The sequence below is a fragment of the Ursus maritimus genome, unplaced genomic scaffold (assembly GCF_017311325.1).
Source record: "Ursus maritimus isolate PB19 unplaced genomic scaffold, ASM1731132v1 scaffold_19, whole genome shotgun sequence".
Taxonomy (NCBI): Eukaryota; Metazoa; Chordata; class Mammalia; order Carnivora; family Ursidae; genus Ursus; species Ursus maritimus.
Genome location: NW_024424341.1, coordinates 35,991,368 through 36,012,258, shown reverse-complemented (window position 1 = coordinate 36,012,258; position 20,891 = coordinate 35,991,368). Strand labels below are relative to the sequence as shown.

Here is a 20,891-nt window from a genome sequence, read left to right as displayed (position 1 = left end):
CCCCCCCCCCCCCCCCCCCCCCCCGTGTCACAGCCCGTGCCCCAACCTCCCCTCAGGACAGGACCATTTGGCCCAAAACCAAAAAAACCTCCCATGTATACACACGCCCTTCATTCTTACACAAGAAAACCAGCTATAAAGAACCGGGACTTCAGAGCTAAAAGCTGCCCGTAACCCCAGCAACGCAGGACACCTGACAAGGGTGTTTAAAGAGGCTCTACGGCCATCGGGAGCTGCCTGAAAGGCACTCTGGTCCAAGATGTGACATCAGCACCCAGCTAAATTCACTTCCGCTGCATTCTGTGTTTTGGTGTCACTGTGCTGATCTCTTTGCTCTGAGCCAAACCATTTTTGATCAAAAAACACCCCTGGGAGGGGCGGGGGGCCAGGAGCTGGGGCTGCGTGGCCCCTGGTGGTGGTCCCGGGGTCGGGGGTGTCAAGGACACAGAGCTGCCGGGATCGAGTCCTGGCTCAGGTAGAGATAGGAGAGGGCAGGGAGGGGGCAGGCCTCACCATGTTGGTGCCTTCCTCATCTGTGAGGCGCTGCTGAAGGTCAAACCAGAGGGTCTGAAACAACAACGCACGAAGACATGTTGGAGACAGAGGCTGCCTCCCCCAGGGAGGCCTCCAGGACCACCACAATGAGACTGGAGCCCAGAGCCAGTGCCCAGAGCCATCAAAGAGCTCCAGCCTCTCCACCCCATGGTTCTAGGGGCTCTGGAGTCCCCAGGTGGCTGGAAAGGGCTCGGTCCACCCTCCGTACACAGTGCTAGCTCTGAGGGGGGCTGGCAAGCCAGGCTGGGGACAGACTGGAGGAGGCACAGAGGCCCACCAGATCTGCTGCAGCGGGCATTCTGCCAGCTGGGGAGGGTAGTCTTGGATAGGCAGCAATGGGGGCTTGAGTCTTGAATCCAGGATGCTGGGGTTTTGCCACAGCCCTGAGATTCCCCATCAACTTACCAGTCACCCCGAGTCATAACCCCTGGCGCCTCGTTAATCTAACGGTCTGAATGGGCTGGTCTGCTATCACCGGCTTCCCACAGGCCTTGAACTAAACACGTTACAAGTACGTCCTGCTGAACTGTCCACACTGAGGGAGGAGCTGCCCCACCGCAAGCCCCGAGGAAGCAGGAACTGCGTGCAGGCCGAGCACAGCCCTGTGTGGGGGTCTAGAACCGGGCACCTGATGGCTGCTCTTGCTGTTTCAGAGCAGACAACCCCGGGCTCCGAAGGCCACAACAGCTGGGCGAGTGCTCAAGACTGGGTTTGAAGCCAGGGTCACTCTCCTCCTGACGCACAAATTCGTGATTCTTCTTCAGCCTGCGCAGCCCTCGAAGGCCACCCTGTGCCTTTCCCTGTCCATCCTCCATGAGGACAGCCCGTGTCTCCAGCACAGTCGCGGACCTGGGTCTTTCCTCTCCCGTGCAGAGGAGGCACACGTGTGAGACACATCAGCTGGTCAAGGAAACCAGCAAGCAGTAATCGTGCATGTGACTTGTGCAGTCACCACCTTGGAATTCTTCAGAATGTCTGAGCAAGGGGCCCTGCATGGTCCTGCAGAAAGTACTGACTTCTCAGAGACACGTGGCTGCCAGGAGCTTTACAGGTGGCAAAGGCGTGCCTGGCACATTTTATAACCGCCTGGGGGGCTCCTGGAGGCAGAGGCTGCAACAGGTTCCTCTGGCTTCCCGCCCCCAGCAGGGCCACGGAGGGCGAGGATGGAGGCGGGGGGCTCAGGGGAACCCATGTCTTCCCCGCCCCCTCCAGCGCCCCATCAGCCCCACCCAGGCAGAGCGAGCAGGCACAGGTTGGCACACGGAGGGCGGGGCCCTCCACCGGCCCCGGATTGGCTCCCACTGGCGGTTTGGACCAATCAGAGGCCAGAAAGAGGGGCCCCGCCCCATCTCCCGGACACCCAGGTGCTCGGAGGTCTCCAGCCAGCTGGTTGTTAAGGCGACCGGGTGCTAAAAATAAGCTTCAAAGAACCTCCCTCTGGAGGCGCTCCGGGTTGTTATGACAACGGGGCCGCAGGGTCCCGCCGAGCAGTTTTCCCACCGCCCCCACTCAGCGCCGGCTTCACGGGAGGGGGATCCCACCTCGGCCTCCGCCCTGCAGGTGGAGCACCGCCTCCTCCCTCAGGCTCCGCTCCAAGTCTGGCCTCAGCCTCCCTCGGCGTGGGGAGTCCCGCTCCCATGAATCCCTCCGAACCCCCAAACCCATCAAAGTATTTTTTGCCCTTTTGCCAAAGATGTAAAAAATTCAGCGAGGTAGGAGACGCGGAGAATGGCTGTAAGGGCCGAGCTCGGAGGGAGCTGCTCCCCGGTGCGGAAGGCAGACTGGTAGAGCGCGCGCGTGTACGGGTTTTGGTGTCAGAATATCCAGTAACCAAGGCCAGCAACTGCTCCCAGGAGATGCTCACCACACCGTAGGCTCCCGGCTAGGCCACTAGGACCATTTTCTTTAATCCTCACAACAACGCTGGGAGTACTATTCTGAGTATTTCTCTGAGGTGAGAGCAGGAATCGGAGGCCCAGAGAGGGTAAGTCACTGGCCCAGGGTCACACAGCTGCTAAGTGGTACAGCCAGGATTCAAATACAAGCAACCTGACACCTGAGCCCATTGGTAAATCTTGAGGCAACCTGTTGTCTTTCTGCCAACAAATAGTCATTTTTCAGGCTGAACTGTTTCCTCTCCAAAATCCTATGTGGAAGGGCCACCCCTCAACACCCGAGCATGTGACTATGTTTGGGAATAGGGCTTCTGCAGAGGTAATTAAGATGAGGTCACAGGGGCGGGCCCTGATCCAACTTGACCGCTGTCCTCGGATGAAGGTCAGGACGCAGACGTGCACAGAGGGAGGACCGAGGGAGGACCGAAGGCAGTGTCTACAGGCCCAGGGGAGAGGCCTCAGGGCACAGCCGCCCTGCCCACAGCCTCATCTCAGTCTAGGAGCTAAACCGGGCTGTGCTCTCAGCCCCACCGGTGGTAGGGGTTCTGGCTGCTGGGGGAGACTAATGCAGTCCTACTGGGAGCACCTGCTGAGTGCTGAAACATTCTCTCAGGACAGGATTCTGTACAGACTGAGCCATTTTCCATTACCCGTGGAAGAGCCAAATCATATTTGAAAGAGTTCATGAATGCCGCTGGTCATTCGGGATGTTTCTAATCTCCCCTGGGACGTTGCTGTCCCTCACCCTCCACCTTTTGGCATCACCTGCCCAGGCCAGGCCCACCCTCGAGCAAAGTCGCAGGAAGCCTTGTCACCTCTCCATCCATGCCCCTGCTGATGGGACATATTCCCCCTAGTCTTGTTCTCCATTCCTTCGTGCCCCCTGGTGGATGTCCTCTCCAAGGTCCCTGGCTTCTGTCCGGACTCCAGGCCCGACCCTACACTCACTGGGGGGCAGGGGAGAGGGGTGACGGCTAGGAGGGCTTACCTTACTTTCCAGCCGTCCTATGAGCTCTGCCAAGCGGCTGATCTGGGCTTCCAGGCCCTCCTCCTTGGGGTCCACAGCGACTAGAGAAAGGAACAGAGATGCTAATGGTGGGCAGGGTGAGGCTTGGGGGAGGGGAGAGGAGCCTTCAGCCTTCCCAGTCCCTCCTGGAGGCCCAGGCTGCATCTGGGCCACCGCCACTGCTCCCTACCCCAGGCCTCCACTCTCTCTCACCAGATGGAAGAGTCTTCCCTTGTTCCGTGGCCCCCAGCTTGGGGTTGGGGGCATGGGGGGGCACGGCACTTCCAGACCAGGTCTCCACTCCGCCGTGGCTGGGTTTGCTGTGGTTCTGTCTGCAGTTTGAGTGAAGGAAACACACATATGAGGGAAGCCACACGACCCTAGCCACACTTGGCTTTGGCAAACATGAAGCCCCTGCTGTGAGCGGACACGGGCACAGGTGACCCAGTGCCCCATTCCTGTGAGGTCGCCACAATGGCCTTGGTTTCCCCAAGGAGAACATGAGGCCCAGAGACAGGTGCCTTCGGCAAGACCACACAGCTAGCGGGACAGTAGGGATCCGAACTTGACCACATTTAGGACGACAGAGCCCAGGCTCTGTGCCTGGGGGGTTCCGTTCCAGGCCTGACACTGAGCCAGGCTCCCACCCCACTGCAGAAGTGACAGCTTCCCCTCCCTGCCTCACTAGGAGCCCTGTGGTGTTCGCAGCCTTGTGGGTTGGGGGGGGGAGCCTGGTTTTGTACCAGCTAGACAGCCCCCCTCTGAAAAAGGGAGCCCTAAGACACGGTTCAGAAAGGGCATAGAACAACACAGAAAAATCTATGCTCCTGACCCCAGCCAGGCCCCGTGTTCTGTCCCTGTCCACTGTCCCCATGCACACCGATGCACACACAAGTGCACAGCCCCGGCACGCCCTCACGGGCACACGCGGCTCACCAAGCACAGAGCCTAGCACAACAGCAGGGGCTCAACCCATGCTCGGTGAATGGCCAAACGCCCACGTGCAAAGAGATGGAACACTCACCACAGACACACGAATACACCCAGACACACACACGCCGCCGTGCACACAGCCAACGCGCCCTGTCCCGGGCCGCCTCCTGCCTTGCTACGTTCCAGACTTTGTCTCCCATGATCCCAAAAGCTCGGTAAGCCTCGCCCCTGTGCAGCAGGGCCGCCCCAAGTCTTCTGGGGAGGGGAGAGGCTGGCAGAGTCTTTGAGGTGTCTAACCTGACGCTCCACACACCATATCGAATTCAGGCCCTCAGAACACAAATGTGCGCAGCGGGAGGCCCGCAGCGCCTGCGTCTGGACAAGGCAGCATAGGGGGCCCGCGGCCTGGAGACAGAAGAGCTGAGATTCAGGGCAGTTTGGGGGGGGAGAGCATGTGGAGATGTGACTCCCCATCGCGAAGGGCTCCCTCCGCCACCAAGGTCCCAAAGGAAGTTCCCAGCACGGGGCCCGGCAGGTGTCCGCCCTGACACGTGATGGGGTTGGCACAGCACAGGGAATCAGCCACCAACACCTGTCCCAAAGCAGAACACACGCAGCTTGTCATCCAGACAGTGACCAAAAAAGGAAGGAAATCTCCGTGTCGGCCTCCGGAGCTGGCGCTGTTCACCCTGGGGACCCTCCGAATCACAAGGCTGAGCACGGATGCAGAGTCAGCAACCAGGGACTCCAACGCAGCGGGCACGATCGGGGCCAGGGGTCTGGTGATATGCCCGAGGGGCCCAGAGCAAACACACCTTGGGAACAGCATCCTCGAGCAGCCTTTGCCCTTCTACCTGGCTGGGGCCAGCCCTCAGCAGCCACAGATTACATGCTCCAACCCCCACGGGACAGCCACCAACACCCTGGCCACGGCGAGCCTCTGCCCCTGCAGACGCCTGTCTACCTGTATGGCATCTTTATGGCCCCTCTGCACCAGACACATCGGCTGTTCTGGAAAGAAGAGGGGAGTGTGCCTCAACTTGGGTCAGCACCAGGGAGCCGGCCTGCAGGGAGAACTGCTCCTCTCCGGACCCCAGGTGGGCCTTCCCCACACAGATGCTTTTCCTTGCTTTTGACATGCAGACAAGGCCTGAAACCACTTAAGTCACTTCGCTTCTCTTTCAATCCCTTGGAGAAAGTCAGGATTTGGGGCTACTCTTTCTTCAAGGCCTCTCTTTGCAACCCGTCTCTCCTGCAAACAGATGGAGGGAGGGGAGGACTCGGGCTTCCAGGACATTATGCAACAGGTGCTTGGCCTTCTAGCTACTTCACTGACGGCACGTGGAAACTTCCCCAGTTATGGTCACCCCATAGTTTCCTAAAGTAATTTCACTTTTCAAAAACGAGGCAAATAATAGAACAGTCTTGGGTAAAAAATACCGTCAGTGAGTGTTACAGGGATGTGGCAAAACCGATCAGAGTCTGGGGAACAGTCTTAACTCTGTGTGCGTACACAGGGCACGCAGGTCCTGCACGCACGCACGCCGGAATTCTGCACGTGTAGCGTCTCATTCCATCCTCACAGTCACTGAAGAGGCAGGTTTATCACCATCCCTGCTTTACAGTTGGGGAAATAGAGGCACAGAGAGGTGCAGCACCTTGCCGAAGGTCCCCCAGCCCCCAAGCAACACACGGCCCCAGCAAGCAGCAGAGGGCCGTGTGCGACACAGCCCCAAGTGACACGGTGAGGTCCCAGGGTCGCACCGGATCTGGCTGGTCTGCTCCTCGATGGCCTCCACCGCGCTCTCCACGGAGCTCAGCAGCGACTGGATCTGATTGGCCGTCTCCTTCAGAAGAAAGCGTGTCACAAACTGGTCCACGTGGCTCCCGCCCTCGTACACCTGTGGAGGGAAGGGAAGGGGCAGATGGGAGAGCGGTTACAGGGGCACAGAGGTGGGGGGTCTGGCACAGAGCTTGGGGGGCTCGTGGGGCTGGTGTCTGCCTCAGGAGGAAATGGGGACCCCGGTGCCTCCTGCGTCTGGAGAAGAGTAGAGCTCCTGCAGCAGGACACGGGCCACGGATTCCGAGATGGAGGTTTGAGCCCTGGCTTCACCACATCCTAGCTCCTCACCTCTGTGACCGTGATAGGAGTCACTCTAGCGTCTATCTGACAAGGTCAGACGGAGGACCGAACGACCAAATGTATGCAACATATGCTCGGTGCCGAGCCTGTCCCATAGCAAGTACTCAATGAGCAGCAGGGGCTGTGATAAAGATGACCCGCCGATGATACAGATGATGGTGGGGAGGGTACTGGCGGTGGTGGTGGTGGTGGTGACGACGATGATGGTGGTGCTGGTGCTGGCAGTGACGGTGGTGAAGATGATGGTAGTGACAAAGGTGGTGATGATGGTGACGGTGGTGGTGATGGTGACAGGTGTGGTGGTGATGGTCATGAAGATGATGGCAGTTTTCAATGATGGTGATGATGGCGGTGATGGCGGCGGTAGTGGTGAAGATGGTGCTGGTGGGAGGTGGTGAGATAAGCGTGCTCATTGGTGGTGGTGTTCCGGATGTTCTTGTGGACACGGATGAGGTAGGGCAGAAGAAGAATACACAACCCAACCGCCTCCCTCTTCCAAGGAGGATTCCTTGGGCTCCTGGGCCTTCACGACGCTACCCAGAGAACTGAAAGACTCAAGAGCAACCAGAGAGGTTCAAATGGCTCCTCTCAAGAAGATGCCGGAGACTGCGTCTCAGAAGGAGGGGGCAGCAGGGAGTCTGGGGGGAACCGAGAGAGGGAGATTCAGAGGCCACGAGAAGAGGAACTCGGGGGGAGAGGACGAGGACGAGGCTTTCCACAGATTTTGCTCTGTGGTGTGAGCCAGAATCTCCCCTTCTGTCAAGAGTGCAGCAAAGACATTTCTCAAGGCTTCTGCGTCCAGCTGAGATCGCCTTGGCTTCAGAAGGCTTTGCGGTTGGACTGAGAAGGTTCCGGCTTAGCCGGGTCACTCGAGGATGATAAGGATCAAACAGCACCGTGTTGGGGACGCTGGTCCCCAAAACGCTGTGCAGCTCTCACGCCTCTCTGCCAAGATCCCACCCCTCCTGAGCCAACTGCCCGGCCCCTAGGAGCTCTGCCCGGTCCCCGGCAAGGCGAGGGAAACCCGGGCTCTCAAGGACAGCAAATTAAGCCATCCATCACTCTGACTGGGAGTTAATTAGCAGTGAGTGCACAAGGGAAACGTGGCTAGAGACAGAGAGGGAAACAGAGGAAGGGGTGGGGAGCGTGGGGACGAGAGGCAGGTACACGCAGGGAGGCGTGTGGAGGTGGACATCCTGTGCCAACGCTGGAGACGAGCCCTGACAGAGAATGAATCTGTGGCAGAAGCCAGATAAGGCTCTGGTCACCTAATGCATTTCAGTGACTGATTATCATCCCCCGCAAACGGGTGAAACCACACTCAATCCAGTGATCAATGGGCCCTGGAAAAATGAACGGCCAAGAAAATATAATGTGGTAAGAATTTAAATGCAAAGAGAGAAAGCCTCCTAGAAACCATCAGGCAGAAAAATGAGCTGAAGTGAGTGTGTTAGAAGTGCCCAGATCGGGGCGCCTGGGTGGCACAGCGGTTAAGCATCTGCCTTCGGCTCAGGGCGTGATCCCAGCGTTATGGGATCGAGCCCCACATCCGGCTCCTCCGCTATGAGCCTGCTTCTTCCTCTCCCACTCCCCCTGCTTGTGTTCCCTCTCTCGCTGGCTGTCTCTCTCTCTGTCAAATAAATAAATAAAATCTTTAAAAAAAAAAAAAAAAGAAGTGCCCAGATCTGTGGCTGAGGTTGCGAGGATCCCCGAGTGTAACTGGTTAGCTGGATTCCAGAAAGACGAGTTATTTTCCAAGGAGTGAAAATCAGGCTTTACAGATCTCTCCCCCACCATCATCAGTGCCTCAGCCAGAAGACCAGAGGGAAAGGATCCGACCTGGGAATTCTGTACCGTGCAGATACCTGACAGGGAGACCTCAGAAACCTGCAAATCTCTGAAATGCTACCAGATGAGTGCCTTTCCAGCAAACGAGTCCTAGGAATTTCCCCCGAAATATCAAGGGTCGAATCAAAGAGAGAACTCTTGACTGGGGAAGTCGTGAGAAGTAGCAACAGGGACCGCTCCAATTACATTCAAAGTTACACAGGTCAGGAAATGAAACTACTCATCATAGCTTAATTCTGATCACACTGGATTACGTCAATAAAGAAGGTAGAATATGGAAAAAAGATCTGAAGACCTCAAATGTCCTTTAATTCCACAGAGAGGCATAGAAAGTGTTTTTTACTAGCTGCATATAAAAACAGAACGAAGAGCGCTCACAGCGCCCGTTTTCGAGGTGGCCAGTGCAATGAAAGCTGCGAGGTTTCCCTTCGAAATCCCAATCCGCGCTCCGGCAAAGCCGACCATCACGCGGTAAACCGTCCGACGGACAAAGGAAGCACCAAAATGGGAAGCGTAAAAGATCACTACGGCCATCAGAGCAGACGGACTGTAACCATAAAAACAAGCAGAAAGCGGCTAAGTTCCTTCCTGTAAACACACAGTCCCAGTTGATGAAACGAGAGCCACACGGAGGCACCTCGAAACCAAAACAGCACCAAAAGATTAAGAAAGGCAAGTCTGCAAAAAATCCTGCCACCAAATTTGGTCAGACGAACAGGACAAGTCGCAGTATCCCTCGAAGATGGGATTGCACGGTATTGCACAAGACAAGAAGGGTCAGGATATAACGGCAAAATCTAGCAGAGCAAGTGCCGGGCGCTCCTGACCCTTCATGCAACAGAAAAGAGAAAACAGCTGTCAACACGGCAATGCAGGGGGCGCCTGTGCGCCTCAGTTGGTTGAGCGTCTGCCTTTGGCTTGGGTTGTGATCCCAGGGTCCCGGGATCGAGTCCCGCATCAGGCTCCTTGCTCAGTGGGGAGCCTGCTTCTCCCTCTGCCTGCTGCTCCCCCTGCTTGTGCTAATAAATAAAACCTTAAAAAAATTAAAAATAAATAAAAAACAAACACGGCAGTGGGAACTCAGATGGACACAGCCACTTCATAAAGTAATTTTGCTTTATATCAGAGCCTTGTACTGCTCATATTCTCTGACCCGGTAATTCCACTTTTGGAATTGATTTCCTTAAGAAATCATGCAAAATGTGCATAAATGTTTATGTCCCAAGGTTACGGTATTATTCATAATAGCAAAAACCTGGTAATAATCTAATATTCCCCAAAGAGAAGGAACAGTAAGTACATTTAAATATGAATGTTTAAAAAGATGCTTCAGCACAGTTTTAATAACATGGGAAAAGTGTTAAAATATTAGGTGGGGAAAAAAGCAAAAAATAAGTTTTTGTGCACAAACGATATGAAGTGTATTAAAGAAATACACAGGGGGACAAAGGCTCAGAGGGAGTGAGGTACTGAACGAACGTAACAGTGGTGAGCAACGGGGGGAGTTAGAAAAGTTTCGAGGGGCGCCTGGGTGGCACAGAGGTTAAGCGTCTGCCTTCGGCTCAGGGCATGATCCCGGCGTTATGGGATCGAGCCCCACATCAGGCTCCTCTGCTATGAGCCTGCTTCTTCCTCTCCCACTCCCCCTGCTTGTGTTCCCTCTCTCGCTGGCTGTCTCTATCTCTGTCGAATAAATAAATAAAATCTTAAAAAAAAAAAGGTTTCGAAATTCTTCATATTTTTCTCTATTTCCTAAATTTTGCACGTCGAGCATGTAGCATTTATAGAGTAAAAACATGAAGTCTATAGGCATCAAACAACATGGCTAAGGGAACACACTAGAAATACAGAGACTAAATCATTAAGTGTGGCAAGTCAGCTCACCACGGCCCCAGAGGACAGACGAACTGGGCGGTAAGCAGGGATGGAAAGAGCATCGCCGGGCAAGTGTGCAAGTCTTCGAAATGGACGAGAGAGATTATTACCGGGTCTCCTGTCTAGTACACCCTCTGGGCTAAGTCTTCCCTTGCCTTGGAGCTGCTCTTCAAACTCTGAACGACGTAGAATAAGGACGGTATTTCTCAACTACAGAAGCACATGAATTTTGTCTGGTAGAATGCAAGGGATTGTCACTGTCACTGGGGCCGGGGGCCAATTCTGCATTGATTCAAACTCATTCCAGAATTCCTGGTTGCTTCTCTCCGTGGTGTGTGTTCCGTGAACGTTCCTTTCAGCTAGCTGTGACACCTTACCCGTTCTCACATTAATTCATGAGCCCTTTAAATATTCATATTCCTCATACAGAAAGTAGAACGCTAAGACGAATAACGAAAGCCACTCTTAACTTCATTTTGACTATTCAGTCATGGAAGTAAAGTCAACGTGAAATCATGGATACCTTTTTAAATAAATAGAGACAACGTGGTAAATGACAGAAAGATTTTGTGTGAAAACCTGTATACCCAACCCAAGTATTTATAAATGAGTGATGTGAACTCTATTTCTGGGATTAAAATTATCGAAGAAAATTCGTATCTGTGGAGACAGGAAAAAAAAAAAAAGCCTTCAGGGCTTAAGTGATCTTCTCAATTTTGAAACCAAAACTAAAGGAGTGACCGGTGAGGAGTGCTGCGAGGCTCAGTCGGTTAGGCGTCTGCCTTCGGCTCAGGTCATGATCTCAGGGTGCTGGGATCGAGTCCCGCATCTGGCTCCCTGCTCAGTGGGGAGCCTGCTTCTCTGTCTGCCCTTCCCCCCTGCTCGTTCTCTTGCTCTCTCAAATAAATAAAATCTTAAAGGAAACAAGGAGTGGCATGGTGATATTATTAACATCTGTAATCTAAATAAAAATGCTGGGGTTAACAAAAATGAGAGAACGTGTGGATTTTACGTTTGTACGAGACACACGTTTCCCCTCTTTACCACCAGTCTTTCAGTAATACACATGTCCTAACGCAGAAGGGACAGCCAGTTTCAAATTTCACATTCTGGAAAGTACGACCCACATCTTCCTCTCGGGCATCCACGAGGTCTTCATCAAAACAACTCAAGCACCGTATCTGAGGAAATCACACCCTGTGTGAAGCAGCGAGGAGACCTGGCGGGCTGCTCACTGCCGTCCCCTCCCCATCCCTGCACAGTGAAGCACCCGCGAGCGGGGGGGGGGGACACGCAGCAGAGGTCAGGGAGAGTGAGGGAATCACAGCCAAGGTCAAGGGTTAAGACGTCAAGGCTGGTGATCAAAAGAACGGAAGCGGCGCCCTTCACACGGGGAAAAGAAGAGCAGCGACCACCAGCCCGCGGACTTCGGCCGGAGCAAGAACGCTGCAAACCGCAGCTAAGGGAGGAAACATATCGGGAGGTGTAAAGCCGCGGGTCAAGGGGCTGCTTATGAGAAAGTAAAACAGACACCGCGGGGGCGCCCGGGTGGCTCTGCTGGGTAAGCGTACAACTCTCGATTTCAGCTCAGGTCGTGACCTTGGGGTCATAGGATCTGGATCGAGCCCCAAGTCAGGCCCCGCACTCAGTGGGGTGTCTGCTGGAGCTTCTCTCTCCTCCCTCTGCCCCTCCCCTGCTTGCTCCTGAGCTCTCTTTCTAAAACAAAATCATAAAAAAAAAAAAAAAACAAAACGGGCAAAACTGTCAAATAGAAGTTTTCAAAATGTAGCAAAATAGGACCAAAATTAAAACAAGACTCGAGCTATAGAAGCAGATGTTTGGTGGAACTTAATCTGCATGAAGTGCCCGTTTTGGGTCAAAGAAGGTTTTAGATTTTTAAAAAAAACCAACAACATACCACGCATGACTGATCACGAAGCTGAATGCGGTCCGTGACAGTTTTGTTCAAAACTGCACTAAAATGGACACAGAAAGTCAAACACTTAACCCAGGAATCTGTGAAAATACTCCCCGTCCCCTGTGCAGGACCTGGACCCCAGCCTCCTGGATAAATCCTTTCTGTTTTTGCATAGGAAAAGGGTTCTGCGGTGAAGCTGACTGCACACAGCAGTCCTCCTAAACCACCACCAATTCATTCCCGAATGAACGTGCCCCCTTAATTTCCGAGAGAGGCAGAGAGAACGGGCAGAGCTGGGACAGAGGGGCAGGACGTCCGTAGGGGTTTCTCACGGGAAGTGAAGGGTTGTTCAACAGCAGAGACTAAGAAGAGAAGCCACCCCACCAATCGCTGAAGAAAGGCAATCTGAAACACTCACTACCACCGCCCAAGATGAAACGTAAGGAAGGGAAGACAAAAATGTATTTTTTTTTAAACAGGCTGAAGAGGACTCTAAAATAAGAGCTGGTATTAATATTGTAATTAGCGGAGAAATACTGGAGAGCCGCACTTGGAAATCGCGAGCACAAGCCTGCCTGACGCAGCAGTAGCAGCAGCGTGGGGCCTCGGAAGCCGGGGGAGGAAGGCAGCAGGCCGCGCCCCCAGATAGGAGGACCGCACCCCAGACATGACGGAGCTAAGCGCACTAGTCCCCAGCTCCCGCCAGGACAGTGCGTCCAAGCGAGCTGAGTTCCCGTGGATCGATGGGGAGAGGGAAGCGTCTGACATCACCAACGAGCTGCCTTTTTACCAACAAAAATCTGCTAGGAAACAAGCCAGAAAAGGAAATGCCCCCCGCGCCTGCCAAACCCCAGTCACCATTGCCGCTGAGAAACGCCCCGAGGGCCACTCTGAGCATATGGGGCACGGGCCTTCCCAGGGCAGCATCTCCGAAACCTTCCCCAGTCCCAGTGGTAAATGTTAACGTCCTCTCCCTGACGGAGAATGAGGTCTCCCCAACCAAGAGTTAGGACCACAGACCAAGAAGGACCCGAGCACGTGGGTGATGCCTCCGGATGGCATCGCCGGGAGGCGGCCCCCTCTCCAGGAGTCCCGGGTGGGTACATGGGGCGCGGCCCCCGGCCCCTCAGGCGCGGAGCTGGGCTGCTACCCCGGTCCGGGCAGGGATTCCAGAGTCTGGGGTCTCCCCACGCTCCCCTGCAAACCCACTGCCCACCTGATTCATTCAGCACGTCTGAAGTCCAGGCAGACCAACAATGACGGGCAACTGGTCTTACACGATATTTAAAATACACTCTAAAAAAGACAAGACTCGCAGTAGGGGGGCAGGAGGAGAGGAACGGAAATACGAGTGCTTCTTTGAGACGGAGAGGAAGAAAGCGCTTCTCTGACAGACGCCGGGCAGTGACTAAGTACCATTTGAAAAAAATGTACAGACTTCATCTTACTTCCGTCCGGGCAGATGACAGCTGGCTACTGATAAAACAGTCACCTGTGCTTTGTGCTGGGGCCTGTGCTAAGCAGCTTAGAGACCTTACCTCAGAGTCCCTCTGAGGACTGTAAGGTGAATGTTACATTCCACAGATGGAGAAACTAAGGCTCACGGGGGTGGGGGGGGGGAAGGGACTGGCTTGGGGTCCTTCAGCCCAGTCTACGTGCCCCTCACTGTATCCCGCTCTCCACTCCCTCCCTGCACCCCCCCCTCAGTGTGCTGCACCCCCTCGGGGCTGACTGGCCCTCCTGGCACCCCCAGGGCGGGCCTGAACTCCACAACAGTGCTCCATACCTCCCGCCAGGTCCCTGCCTCAGCTTCCCCTCTCATTTCGGCCAGCCATTATGGCCATCTAGCTATGACCGCAGGGTTCCCTCTTCTGAGCCTGTCTGCATAGCTGCGAAATGGGGGCCGTGACAGTGTGACCGTGGCTACCCACAGGACTGGCCAGTGCGGGCCCTCAGCAAGCCCAGGGCACCTCTTCTCTGGATGCCTGCCCTTCCAGCAGTCACCGGCCCAGTGGGGTGCAGGCCCGGAGGCTGGGGGTGGGCTGCTTCTGCCCCTGAACTTCAACAGAGAAGGCAGGCCGCCCAGCCCCCAACCTGGCCCCCGCTGCCTGCTTTCTGTCCTCCTCCAGGGCACATGAGGCTGGGGACAGGGCTGTGGGCAGGGCCACTGGAGCCGCCTCGCCTTCGAGACCTCTCTCTGGGACACGCAGGGGGCCCTGCACTGGGCCTGCTCCCAACACTCCAAGCGGTCCTGCTGCCCGGACAGGGCTCTCACACCGGACACTGTGCAAGCCCTCAGGCAAGGGCAGATGCAGGGCCTTCTGCTCCCTTTCTAGGACCCTGTGCCCGGACCATGCCCAACTCCAGGAAACGGCCTCATGCTCCAAAGCAGGCACCGCGGGACCAGGCCATTCATCAAGCCGCTCCATCCGCTTGCCAGCTTCCATCAGCTCCCCCTGGGAGCCCCAAATAAAGCCCACCCCAGGACCAGACTCACGCAAGGCTTGGCAGCCCAAATCAGGCCCCCTTGGGTGAGGATGCCCTGGAAGAAATCTCAGACCCTGGAGCCCCAGGGGCCGCCCACACCCCCTCACCTTCTTGGTATAGCCCATGGCCTTGAGGACAGAGTGATTCAAGGTCTCCAAGGAGGCCAAGACGTCCTCATAATCCCCCATGTGGTCCACAAAGTAATCTGAGGGAAGAGAAGGCAAAAGTCAGGGTAAGAGAAGGATCCCACCCCCCCTGGGCCCCCCATGTCCCACCTGGGCCCCTGTCGCTCCCCCTAGTCCCATCCCGGCACCCCAGTCCTGGTCCCCCCAGAGCTGGGCACTTACCGCACAGCTCCTTGGTGTCCACGTGGCTGAAGAGAGAAGGAGGGAGACTCAGGTCAGGCCTGTCCCGTCCCGTCCGCCCTCCCCCTCCACAGTGTGCCTGGCCCCAGGCTGCCTGCCACGTCTCATCGGTCACCCGTCCTCCAGCCTGGCCTGTGAGCCCTGCTTCATAGATGAGGTCAGGGATGTTGGCCTCCCAAGAACGGAGCAGGGACGCACATCTGCATGTCCCCTGACCCCACCACCACTCTCTTCTCCCCCATTCCAGCCCACGTCATGAGCATATGGGACCCGGAATGGGGCAAAGCTAGGGGCTGGGAGAAGGGAGGGAATAGGAACGTGGGGGCCTGTGACTAGTACAGGCTGCCCAGGGTATCCCCGCCTGCTGGGTCCTCGTGCTCTCGGGGGTCTTGGGACAGCCCTCCTTGTCCCCACCCTCGCCCTGGGTCCCACGTCCCCATTCCTACAATGTCAAGAGGATTCTGTCCTTCCTTGGAGGAGACTAAGCCCCTGAATGCCACCCATGCTGGTGACGGTGCAGGGAGCAGCCTCAGAACGGAGACGCAATGGTGGGGCGTGCTAGGGGCAGATGCCAGGGGACCTGAGTGTCCGTGCAGGTTCTGATAACCTGGCCCCTTCTGTGCCCCAGTTCCCTCACTGAGAGAGGAGGGACTGCCCTGGGGGAGAAAGCAACTAGAACCCTAGTCGAGTAAGATGCATCTGGGAGAAGGCTTCTAGAGCCAAATAAATCCCCATTCAGAGGCTTTGGAAGCCCTGCCTTAGAGATTCCTCCAATTCACATCCCATGTTAAATGTTCTGACAAGTCCTGCATGAAGGAAGCCTAGGCTTAAATGAGGATTTCAACCAAAGCCTCCTTCCCCACCCCCGCCCCCATCCAGCTGGCCCAACACAAAGGGCACCAGGACAATGAGCAAACCACAGCCCTTTCAAAGCTCCCTGGGGGACTGCAGGAAGCGCTCTGAAACCTCCATCTGTTTGCAGAAACCAAGCCCTTCATGGGGTCTGAAGCAGGAAGCTGTTGCCAGTGGCCTTCCCCAGACAAGAACACCTGCCCACCCTGGCCCCCAGCCTGTGCCTCCCAGGATACTCTCAGCCCCAACCTCTGGTCCAGGCCACCCCTGTGCTGGGTCCCTTGCAGGCATGCCTGGTGGCAGCTCCTTGTCCAGACCACCTCCAGCCTGTGTCAGGGGACCCGAGCTCATCAAATCTGCTCCAACCAGCACCCCCAGAACTCTGGTCCCCGCGGCCTGCGTGGACCCAAGGAAGGGGACGGGCTGCAGGGCAGAGAAGGGGCCTGGCCTCATCCTGCCTGGGGAATCCCAGGGAAAGAGTGAGGTTGCCGGGTCTGGAAGTATGAGTAGAAGGTACACTTTGCACTTGACTTTACGGATGGCGTCAGGCCAGAGTTTTCGATTAGTTCTGAGATGCAAGTTTGGGGGGCTATGATGGGGCTTAGCTAGATGCCGAGGAGCTGGGTTAGCGTCCGAGAGAGGATTAGCATCTGGTCAGTCTGGTTTAAGGCAGGACTGGTGAGGACCAAGGTCACGGAGTTCACCTCGGGACTGCGGGTGAGCAGGTGTCGGGGTCAGAACTGGGTTGAGAGAGCAGGAGGTGGACGTCACTGACAACTTCCCCTTTTCGTTGCCCTGTGGACACCCTGCAGAACCGAGGGTCTATCCCTTCTTAGCCACGTGTGCTCAGGAAAGACAAACTTGCCAATGAGAGGTCACCACGCCCACTCCCCAGATGGCCCCGGCCTGTGGGGGCCAAACAGATCTGACTTTCGGGTCAGCGAGTGTGGGGATGCTTCGGGTCTCCTGCCCCTCAGGGGAGTGGGAGACAGAGACTGATCACCTCGCTGAGGGGGACGGTGGTCCTCCCCAGCCCCCCCGGACGCCCCAGCCCCAGCAACGGGGGCTTGGCTCACTTGGTGTTGTCGGAGTCGATCGTGTGGAAGAGATCCTCCAGTTCTTTCTCGTTGAGGACACCATCTGCGAAGAAGAGCTGGAACTCCTCCAAGGACAACTTCCCATCGTCTGCAAGGAAGGGAGGAAGGCGATAGAGCAGCTGGTGTCTAAGAGATAAGACATCCCCAACTCCTGACAACTCCCAAATCAACAGATAAACTCCAGCCGGATAATCTCCCGCCGCCCAGCAAGGGCCCAAATTAACTAGAAAACTCCAGGTTGCAGAAAATCACTGACTTCTCCAGCTAATTCCCGAACCACGAATCAGCACCCATTTACAGATAATCCCCAAGCCAACAAACACGGCAAGAAGTAGCGGGTGTGCCGGGGCTCGTGTACCAACACGTTCACCAAGCAGCACCTGCTCCCGGCGGGCCAGGCCCTCTTCTCTCCCGACTTGCCCGACACCTGGGGGCGGGTGCCGTCTAAGAGAGCACCGCACCAAAGCCAGGGGGTCTGATGACCATTCTCTCTTGCTTCCAAATGCCCACATCATTCCCCCATACTGGCATCATCTCCAACCCCAGCACCCAGGTCCTGTCTCAGGGAAGGCAACATCTCCTTTCTCCCTGCCCCATCCACACGGCAAACTTCGGGCCCAAAGCTTCACGCTGTCTGACATGAAACGGCTGCCCGCAGTGGGCAGGCAGCTCTCACCCTGCCAGAGACCCAACGGTGAACACGCCAAACTGTGTAGGAAGGAGGCGCCAGGCGAGCTCAGCCTCTGTGGGCCTGGGACGGGAGGGACCCCACAGCCGCTGTGTCCCACCAGTCCCCCCCTCCGTCTCACCTCTTCTCCCTCTGCCCTCAGCCCCCCTGGGCACCAGCATCTGCGGGGGGAACGGCTCATGGTCTGGGGGCAGGTGGTCATAGAAGGAGGGGCTCACGGCAGACCACCAGCGACCCTGGGAGAGGCAGTCCCAGAGCGTCCCCCTCCTGCAACTTCTACAGGGCACACCTGCTGAGCAAACTCCTCGATGTTCCCACCCCCTCCTCAATGAGCTCAGACCAGTTCCTGCTGCTCCTTAAAGGAGCCACGTTCGTGGGAGGCCGTGGAAGTCAGGGAGAGGGAAGCCCCCAGCCCTCGGCACAGACCCCCTGCCGTTACTTCCAGCCAGTCTGCAGTCAAAGTCCCTACAAGCCACGTGGCACCTCTGTGTGGATTAGAAAGAGTGGCCCCTTCCTGGTCAGGAGGGAGAGGGGGATCAGGACACAGGGGTTGGGCAGAGGGAGACAATCTCCAGAGGACTCCCCACGGAGCGGGGCTCGATCCCAGGACCCTGAGATCGTGACCTGGGCTGAAACCAAGAATCAGACGCTTAACCGACAGAGCCGCCCGGGTGCCCCCACTCTTGTATTTAAAGGCTCGGGATGACCTCTCTGCTCCCACAAACTCTGCCAGGGCTCAAAGTAGGGCCAGGTACCAGCTCCACGGAGGGAGATGCTCGCACCTTGCCTCAGCTTCCCTCCCCCTGTATTCCCACTGGCCCATCAGGCCTACAGTGTCAGGAGCCGGGAGAGAGGGAGAAAATGCATGTGCGGGAGTGAGGGTGGGCCAAGGGCAACCTCCCCATGTGCCTCTGACATCAGGCTCAAGTTCCCATGCCAGAGGGAAAAGAATTTGTAACTTGCAAAAACAAGAGTTTCCCTCCCCCAACAACGCAGACAAGCACCGCCCCACCCCTACACACAGAGAAAAAAACCAGCCGTGAAAAGGACTTCACGCTACCAGCTGTGAACGACGCAAGCTCTACGGTGGCTCTATCTCGTCTGTGAGAAAGAGGAGACTTTCCAAGTTTTCTCTGGCAAGACTGCTGATAAAAACAAGGAGGCACCGTGCAGAGTCTCGGCCCACACGTGGGCCTCTTTCTATGCATTCAGTCTGCACAAGACTCCCATTGTACAGAGCGGTAAACCGAGACAGCCGCCAAGGGCCCCGCAGCCTCCGCCACCTGGCTCCCAAGTCCATGCTCTCACCCCAACCCCAGGGCAGAGCCTTCCGGCGAAACCCCCACAGGGCTGCGCAGAAGGGCTGAGGCCAAGTCCGCACTCGGTGGACGTGTGCGGTGACAGATTAGTCACGGCTGCCACGGGCACAGCGCAGGGTGGCGGTGGGGGATCTCCCCGCCTCCATCTCCTCCCGCCTGTCCAGGCTCGTCCATCCAGTCTGCACTCAGGAGAGCAGGCGGAGAGCCGCCCGCCAGGCCTCCCGAGCACAGTCTTCTGGGCTGACATTTACCTTGACTGTCCTCCCACAGCCCTGATGAACCCCAAGCAGCTAATGAGGGAAGAAGAGCTTCTCGCCGGGCCTCTGCAGCACAGAGCAGCAGGCCGGCACCCCCACTCCCAGCAAGGACGCCAAGCGGGCGGTGCGCAGGTGTCTTCGCTAATGAGCATGAGCTCAGCCTCTGTCACAGCGACCTTTCAAATGCCAGGGCTCTGCCTGTGTCCATGTCCCCGCAGAGAAACACACTCTGGCACGCGCCCCTCCATGGGACGCCACCTGCCACCCTTCCAGGCTTCGTGCCCCGGCTGCAGGCAGACCCTGACCCTCGGCCTCCCCTCAGGACCACAATGGGTCTATCTCCATGAAGAAGCCTCTGTCCTGGGAGCTGCCAGCACAGGCCAGCCCCGAGCGCCCGGCCCTGCGATCCCGAAGACTTATGCCAGGTGCCCATAGCCCACCTTGCACCCCCGGCCATCGCTCCTGTGGATGCCCGGGGCAGGACTGGCACCCACCATGTTGGCTTGCCGTGTGCACGCCGTCTGCAGCTCTAGCCGCACCTGCGAGCACGCTCACCCCAGCCCCTCCCCCAGACGTGATCCCAATCAGAGCGCCCGCCCCGCTCCCAGCCGAGGATCTGCAGTTCTGCACCTGCGTGCTCTGGGCCGTGCTTTGGGCATCGCTAAAAAGAGGGTGATGCTTCTTACCCCAGTAGGAGCACAGTGAAGCCCCAGTGAGGTCGATGAACGGGTGCGCGGTGGCCGCCAGCAGCCCCCCAGTTGACAAACTCCCCGGGAGCGCAGGCAGGAACCAAACACCTGTTGGTATCCACGCCCACGGTGTCCACGATGCCCCCAAGGTGGCGTCGGGCTCACGGTTCCCCATGGCATGGGCGCCCGGACTCTGCAACACCCCCACCAGGGCCCTCTGTGGGGGGTCCCAGTATCATCATGCCCACTCACAGATAGGGAAACTGAGACCCTGAGCATTTGCTGACTGGCCTAAGGTCACAGAGATGGCAAGTGGCAGAGCTAGGACTGTGACAGAGAAGGGACTCCACACCCTCACAGGCCCGGAAGCTCCTCCCCGACATCACACACCCACATTAACCCACTGACAATCCCCCAGGGCCACTCAGCGGCGGTGGCCGGGAAGACCTGAGGCCCCAGGAGGAGGATGGGCCTGGCCTCTGTGCAGGCTGCGGAGCGAAGTCAAGGGACCCCATGGCTGTGCTCAAGGGGCGGAAACACAGTCTCTGACGGGGCAACATACGACAAGAGGAGACCCCATCTGTGCCTGAAGGGAGGCCAGCATGCCACCCAAGCAGGGGCGTGTGCGCACACAAACGGGTCCATGCACACTCGGTACGTCTGGCGGTCGTTACAGAGCCACGGCCACGCAGACCCGCAGCTGCCCGCGGGGAGACTTGCAGCCAGACGCCCGCTGCACCCCACGGCCATGCACAGCTGCACTCAGCAAGGAATAGAGCCGTTACCTGGAAGCCCACAGACATTTGCGAGGACCTCCTGTGTGCCCCGCGTCAGGCCCACGACAGGGACCAGCCCACATTCCTACTAGCCAGGGCCTCACGATGTGTGAAATGACCACGCGGCCCCAGGCCACGGCACACTGAAGACCCCAAAGAGACTCATCAGGGATCAAGCCCCTCAACCC

At 57.0% G+C, this 20,891-nt stretch overlaps 1 protein-coding gene across 1 annotated transcript in view; it reads right to left on the bottom strand.

Moving 5' to 3' along the window:
• The window catches only part of NECAB2 (N-terminal EF-hand calcium binding protein 2), a 28,397-nt gene that overhangs the window by 3,547 nt on the left and 3,959 nt on the right, over positions 1–20,891 (bottom strand). The window contains exons 5-11 of the mRNA XM_040634363.1: positions 16,954–17,062; positions 15,008–15,033; positions 14,768–14,865; positions 6,154–6,290; positions 3,670–3,788; positions 3,439–3,518; positions 514–567 (exon numbers count right to left, since the gene is read on the bottom strand). Coding sequence (XP_040490297.1) covers positions 514–567; positions 3,439–3,518; positions 3,670–3,788; positions 6,154–6,290; positions 14,768–14,865; positions 15,008–15,033; positions 16,954–17,062 — 623 coding nt within the window. The remainder of the gene's footprint in view (positions 1–513; positions 568–3,438; positions 3,519–3,669; positions 3,789–6,153; positions 6,291–14,767; positions 14,866–15,007; positions 15,034–16,953; positions 17,063–20,891) is intronic.